General features: G+C 47.7%; 1 protein-coding gene across 1 annotated transcript; it reads left to right on the top strand.

The window, feature by feature from the left end:
- Nucleotides 1–2,250: 2,250 nt before the first annotated feature.
- LOC117130038 lies at nucleotides 2,251–3,192 on the top strand. The gene has a single exon (XM_033283191.1). The coding sequence runs from the start codon at nucleotides 2,298–2,300 to the stop codon at nucleotides 3,144–3,146; it is 849 nt and encodes a 282-aa protein (XP_033139082.1). The 5' UTR covers nucleotides 2,251–2,297; the 3' UTR covers nucleotides 3,147–3,192.
- The last annotated feature ends 4,308 nt before the right edge of the window (nucleotides 3,193–7,500 follow it).

The following is a 7,500-nucleotide window of genomic DNA, read 5'->3' as shown; positions in this document are numbered from 1 at the left end:
GCGTACCTATCTGGAAGGAATTGTTAAGCTTTTGCTTAAAATATTGTTTCCGGCATCTCCTTCATTGGGGAAGTCGTGAACACATAAGCCGGCACTTGTGATCCTTGCGTCTTTGCATAGTTTATGCATTGTTCGCAAAGGTGAATAAGCTGTTTGCTGAGATCTCGGTTGCGGAAATATTATGGCGGTGACTCGAAGAAATTCGGTCCCGCTAAGCACGTTTGTCTCCGGACAAAAGATGACGGTCAAGTCAGCGTCTGTTCCCACTTTCCATGTATTTGCGGGAATATGACGGTCAAGTCAGCATCTGTTCCCACTTTCAAAGATTAAGCCATGCATGTGTAAGTATGAACGAATTCAGACTGTGAAACTGCGAATGGCTCATTAAATCAGTTATAGTTTGTTTGATGGTAACTACTACTCGGATAGTAATTCTAGAGCTAATATGTGCAACAAACCCTGACTTCTGGAAGGGATGCATTTATTAGATAAAAGGTCAACGCGGGCTCTGTGTAGCGACCGTGTTCCGAAGATCGATGATAGGATGATCTGAGGACTGACTGGCCGGACTGTTGGAACGTACTGAATGGGTTTGATGATGCTAGAAAGAGCTGGCCAAAGTTGTAAGGACTTACCGTGGGTGGATGGGAGTTCTTGGTTCGGAAGTCTGATTAGTAGTGGATGGAGCGGAACCATGTACCCGAATAAAGATAGGATCTGATCTGTTTTTGAGCCAACAAAGCTCCATCAGTCGGTCTTACGCTCGGGTTATTGGACCAGGCCGTTCGATTTGCGGAACTCAGTAGTGTTCGGCCAGTTCGATGAAAATCCAGGCAAAGCGGTATTTTCGGACAGCAATGGTCGGATCCGGACAAGTGCTATCGGATTCGGACATGACGGTTGAGCTGGTCGGCTAGACAGAGATTGTCGGAAATCAGACAAGGCAGTTAAGACTGTCGGCTAAGCTGAGATGAGCTGATTCAGTAGTATTGGTCTGATTGGACAAGGCGGTTAGAGTTGTCGACTGCATCAGTCAGCTTCAGCTCGAGTTTTGTCTAAGTAAAACTGGCGGGAACAGTTAAGGTCCGAAAAGGGGAAAAACTCGCGCTGACATGCTTTGGAGCGCGGGGTGGCGGTTATGGACAAAGAGCCGCGTGTAAAATAAGCGGGAACAGTTATCTTTGCAGTTTCTCGGGCCTAAACCGCCCAACTGCCCATTTTAATCGTCTCCTTGGTCTTATTTCGCCATTTCTGTACGGGAAACAGAAAGAAAGAACCAAAGAAGAACTCAGAGAGAGAAAAGTCCGATAAAGAGAGAACTTTCGATATTTGGCTGGATTGATCAAGTCCGAGTCAAGAACGATCGTCTGTGGGGTGATTCCGACTGTCTGAACGTTCGAAGATCCGACGGAAACCGCTCAAGAGGTGTCAGAAGAGACCGAATCAAACAGAACATACCGACTCTAAGACAAAGGTGAGTGCGTGACCGTAGCCTATCGTACTGAATCGTAGTCTGAATGATAGGAATGTTCTATGTACTGATTGCTTGTCTAATTCGAATTATCTGCTAAGTTCTGGCTTGGTCCGAACAGTCGGTTCCTTCCATCGACGCATCTGGATCAGAACATGCGCCTAGAGCCGTAATGGCCTGCTAGGGCTTGTCTGAATCTGATGGCGCGTTGGCTTGGGACGATTGGGTCGGCTAAGTAACTGACTGATGATAAGCATGTCCGTTTACTGATTGATTGACTCGATTGCTTTACATGGCTGAGTGAGACGGGATGACCGCATCACTAAGCAAACTGTTGCTTATGCCTCCTTGTTTTGGATGCAGATCAGGACCAGACCCGTAAGGGTAAAGACATAGCTTGACCGCGGGACTAAGGCAGGAAGGAAGGATGGGGGATTTGGGTAGATGTAGGACGAGTTTAACTTGTAATAGCTTATAGCAAACTCACTTGTTAACTCGAACCTCACTTAATCTATTCAAATCTTATTATGCTTGCTTTTGATTGTCTGAAAACGAACTAAAACTCGGAAATAATTCTAAGTAAAGAAATTAGGAAAACGGCCCAAGTCTGATCGAGGAAGTCGAGCCAGACTCGTACTGATGGTACGAAAAAATGGGTCGGGTCCTTTCAAGTGGTATCAGAGCGGAGTCGGTTCTAGGACAATCTAAGTATAGTGGGTTATTGGGGCAAACCATCCTTCCAAGCCTGACATCTCGTGGTAAATTCTGTGTTCCGTGTCCTGATCCCAAGTTAGTTTTGACTAACTTGCCTGTGATCTGATTGCAGATGGCAAAAAGTAACCGTAATCCAAGAAGGACTGTGAATGAGACTGGTGAGGGGTCTGCGAGCAACGTGGCCAGGAATGAAGCTGGTACGGAAGAGGCTCGGAATGCTGCTCAGAATGCAGCAAATGTGAACAATGCTGCAGCCGCTGGTGCTGCTGCGGGAGCTGTTGGATTGGAAGCTGTGCTGGCTATGTTGGCACAAGTCTTGGCAAGGCTGCCTGCTGTGGCGGCACCTCCAGTGGTTTCACCTGTTGTGGACGAGGCGGAGCAAGTGGTGCAAGATGGAGAAGATGCACACGTTGCTAGGAATCCGTCTTATCTCAAGGTCATGGACCACATGCAGAAACTGGGAACCAAGTTCTTTTCGGGTGGTTCCAAACCAGTGGAAGCAGATCAATGGATTGACAGGATAGGCCGGAACTTTATGTCGATCCGTTGTCCTCTTGCTTACAAGAAGGACATTGCTGTCCACTACTTGGACGGTGATGCGCACACCTGGTGGCGAGGTGTTGCTGCCCGGATTGGTGAGGATCAGTGCACCTGGGCCAATTTTAAGGCCGAGTTCCGTGCGAAGTACTTTCCGCCGGAAGCATTTGACCAACTTGAGGGAGCTTTCCTCAGACTGGAACAGGGATCTATGTCTGTAAGGGAATATGAAGTAGAGTTCAACAGCCTCAAGAAGTATGCTGGGCGTGAGGCAGAGTCTGAGATATCCTTGGTCCGTAAATTCATGCGCGGACTTAGGGTTGATCTCCGAACTCGTTGTAAGATCCGCAACTATGATCTCCGTAAATTCATGCGCGGAGGAAGCCAAAGTGTTTGGCTCAGTGGCACATGTCCATCCTGGTAAGCATGCGGGGAAGAATCAAAAGGTGGTGAAGTCTGGCACTTCCAGCAAGCCGAATGCAACCAGTCGCAGTGCGTGTTCGACTTGTGGGAAGATGCACTCTGGTGTGTGCCGTGCTGCTACGGGAGCTTGTCACCGTTGTGGAAGTATGGATCACAAGGTGCGGGATTGTCCTGAAGAAGATCAAAGGCCGAAGAGCCAGAACAGGAGCACTGGGGAACGCGTGTGCTACAACTGCGGGGAAACTGGACACTTCAAGAATAAGTGTCCAAAGGACGCACAATCTGCTGGGAAGCGTCCGAGTGATGGGCCTCAGCCGGCTGCGAAGAGGCAGGCCATCATGTCGCGGGTGGAAACCATTGGTGATGAGTCGTCGGACCCAAGCACGTCTCGTCCGATCACTGGTGAGTCATCCTATCTCTCACCTTTGCCTTAAGAATTTCTGTGTGAAATTGCTTGTCTGTAGAGTAGGTCCTTAGTGTTCCGGGTGAATATGTAGGGACCTTAGTCATGGGTGGAGTGGCAGCCCATGTTCTGTTTGATTCATGTGCAACCTGAGATGATTAGAATTGGAGAATTTCAGAAAGAAGAAGAAGAAGTAAGACCGGTTCGGGCGGCTGGTGGTCAGATCATGTACACTTCAGGAAAAATCCGAAACGTCTCTGTGATGATCGGGGGAGTAAACATGCCAGCCGACTTGGTCATTTGCCCAGTGAAATCATACGATGTGATCCTTGGAATGGATTGGCTGAGTAAATACAAGGCACATCTTGATTGTCATCGTGGCCGAGTTCAGTTTGAAATCGGCAATGGAAAGCTTGTCTATCAAGGGGTCAGACCGACCAATGGGAGTCTGATCATTTCAGCACTTCAAGCAGAACGAATGCTGGAAAAAGGGTGTGAGGCCTATCTGGCTTCAATCACGACTGTGGAAGTCGGACCTGATGCTGAATGGAAGGGATTCCGATTGTAAAGGAGTATGATGACGTGTTCGAATCCTTGACAGGATTACCACCGGACCGTTCTGATCCTTTCACGATTGAGCTTGAGCCGGGTACAACACCAATCTCAAAAGCTCCGTATCGGATGGCTCCGGCTGAAATGTCGGAACTGAAGAAACAGTTGGATGAGTTGGTGGAGAAAGGATTTGTGCGACCAAGCAGCTCGCCTTGGGGTGCACCAGTCTTGTTCGTGAAGAAGAAAGATGGTAGCTTCAGACTATGCATCGACTACAGGGGGATTAACAGAGTCACAGTGAAGAACAAGTACCCTCTCCCAAGGATAGATGAGTTATTGGACCAACTCCGAGGTGCTACTTGTTCTCAAAGATTGATTTAGCTTCGGGATACCATCAGATTCCGATTGCTGAAGAGGATATCCGTAAGACAGCTTTCAGATCAAGATATGGCCACTACGAGTTCGTGGTCATGCCCTTCGGACTGACCAACGCCCCTGCAGCGTTTATGAAGATGATGAATAACTTTTTAGAGACTACCTGGATGAATTCGTTATTGTCTTCATAGACGACATCTTGATCTACTCAAAGAATCAGAAAGATCACGAGCAACACTTGAGAATGGTTTGGATAAACTGCGGGAACATAAGCTGTACGCCAAGCTTAGCAAATGCAGTTTCTGGCAAAAAGAAATTGGTTTTTTGGGTCATGTGGTGTCGGACAAGAAAAAATCAAAGCCATTGCGGACTGGCCAAGACCAAGGAACCCAACGGAGATCAGGAGTTTTCTCGGACTGGCTGGATACTACCGGCGTTTTGTTAAGGGATTTACTAGCATGGCTCAGCCGTTGACAAAGTTGACTGGGAAAGATGTTCAGTTTGTGTGGACAGAAAACTGTGAAGTGAGTTTCAGCAAACTCAAGGAGATGTTGACCACTACTCCAGTATTGGCTCTTCCAATGGACAACGAGCCATATGTGGTCTATACAGATGCATCCAAAGTTGGACTTGGGTGTTTTCTGATGCAACAAGGCAAAGTGATCGCGTATGCGTCTAGACAGCTGAGGAAACACGAAGGAAACTATCCAACACACGACTTAGAAATGGCTGCTGTCGTGTTTGCGTTGAAGATATGGCGATCTTACCTCTATGGTGCCAGGTCAGTATATCTTCACTCACCAGAGCTGAACCTTAGGCAGAGGCGGTGGATGGAACTGGTGCTGCGGATTATGACTTGGATATTGCCTACCATCCGGGAAAGGCAAATCTAGTCGCGGATGCCTTGAGCAGGAAGAGAGTAGCTTCAGCTTCAGAGAAAGACATGCAGGAACTGGTTCACATGGTGGGAACCTTACGATTAGCTGCCTTGACCGACGAAGTGGAACCGTTGGGTCTTGGTGCAGCGGATCAGGCTGACTTGTTGTCCCGACTTAGAAATGGCTGCTGTCGTGTTTGCGTTGAAGATATGGCGATCTTACCTCTATGGTGCCCAGGTCCAAGTCTTCACGGATCATAAGAGTTTGAAGTATATCTTCACTCAACCAGAGCTGAACCTTAGGCAGAGGCGGTGGATGGAACTGGTTGCGCGGATTATGACTTGGATATTGCCTACCATCCGGGAAAGGCAAATCTAGTCGCGGATGCCTTGAGCAGGAAGAGAGTAGCTTCAGCTTCAGAGAAAGACATGCAGGAACTGGTTCACATGGTGGGAACCTTACGATTAGCTGCCTTGACCGACGAAGTGGAACCGTTGGGTCTTGGTGCAGCGGATCAGGCTGACTTGTTGTCCAGAGTTCGCCTTGCTCAGGAAAAGGATGATGATCTGATCAAAGCTTCAAAGAATGAGAAGACAGAGTATCAGACTTCAAACAATGGGACGATTTTGGTTAATGGCCAGGTTTGTGTTCCTAATGACAAAGGATTGCGGGATGAGATCCTAAAAGAAGCACATCAGTCTAAGTTTTCGATACATCCAGGAGCCAACAAGATGTACTGAGACTTGAAGAGATACTATCATTGGGTTGGAATGAAGCGTGATGTTGCAAAATGGGTAGCTGGGTGCCCAATCTGCCAGATGGTTAAGGCAGAAAATCAAGTTCCGAGCGGACTACTTCAGAGTTTACCCATTCCAGAATGGAAGTGGGATATGATCACGATGGACTTCGTGACTGGCTTGCCAATGAGAAATGGCAAGGACGCTATCTGGGTGATAGTGGACAGATTGACCAAATCTTCGCATTTCTTGGCAATCAACAAGACAGACAATGCAGCAGTGCTAACCAAGTTATATGTGGAACAGATCGTCAGACTTCATGGAGTTCCGGTAAGCATAGTGTCAGACCGAGACTCCAAGTTTTATTCAGCCTTTTGGAGGGCGATGCAGAAGTCGATGGGGACCAAGGTCCATATGAGTACAGCATATCATCCGCAAATGGATGGAAAATCAGAAAGGACAATCCGAACACTTGAAGACTTGCTGCGATCTTGTGTTCTGGATTGGGGAGACAAATGGGATCAATACTTGCATCTGGCCGAGTTCTCATACAACAACAGCTATCATGCAAGTATTGGAATGTCTCCTTACGAGGCATTGTATGGACGTCCGTGTAGGACACCGCTATGCTGGACCCAAGTGGGGGAGCGCAGCATATTTGGCCGAGACTTTGTGGAGGAGACAACTGAAAGAATCCGAGTCTTGAAACTGAAGATGAAAGAGTCTCAGGACAGGCAGAAGAGTTATGCAGACAGACGCAGAAAAGAGCTTGAGTTTGAAGTAGGGGACATGGTATATCTCAAAACCGTCACCTACAAAGGCAAGGACCGATCCTCAAAGAATGCCAAGCTGAGTCCAAGATACATGGGGCCGTATAAGATCCTGGAAAGGATTGGAAAGGTCGCTTACAAACTGGAACTGCCTTCATCGATGGCTCAGTTCCATAACGTGTTCCATGTATCCTTGCTGCGAAAATACTTAAGGAATCAAGACAATGTGGTTTCAGAACCACCATCTGACTTGAGAGAACACCTTACAGTGGAGGGACGACCTGTCCGGATCATTGGTAGGAAAACCAAACCTGAAGGCAGAAAGAATATCAAAATGATCCAAGTCGTTTGGGACTGCGGTGGAGAAGAAGAAACGACTTGGGAACCAGAGGCGAGAATGAAAGCTGAGTTTCCAAAGTGGTTTGACAAACTCAAGGAAGATTCAGGAAGAAAGACTCGAGGACGAGTCTGAGCCAAGTGGAGGAGAACTTGTAGCGACCGTGTTCCGAAGATCGATGATAGGATGATCTGAGGACTGACTGGCCAGACTGTTGGAACGTACTGAATGGGTTTGATGATGCTAGAAAGAGCTGGCCAAAGTTGTTAGGACTTACCGTGGATGGATGGGAGTTCTTGGTTC

The sequence above is a fragment of the Brassica rapa genome, unplaced genomic scaffold (genome assembly GCF_000309985.2).
Source record: "Brassica rapa cultivar Chiifu-401-42 unplaced genomic scaffold, CAAS_Brap_v3.01 Scaffold0318, whole genome shotgun sequence".
NCBI classification, from domain to species: domain Eukaryota; kingdom Viridiplantae; phylum Streptophyta; class Magnoliopsida; order Brassicales; family Brassicaceae; genus Brassica; species Brassica rapa.
This window is presented reverse-complemented; position numbering and strand designations above follow the sequence as displayed.

Bases quoted from the DNA above. Each gene is read 5' to 3' on its own strand.
- LOC117130038 (XM_033283191.1), top strand. From the start codon at position 2,298: ATGGCAAAAAGTAACCGTAATCCAAGAAGGACTGTGAATGAGACTGGT.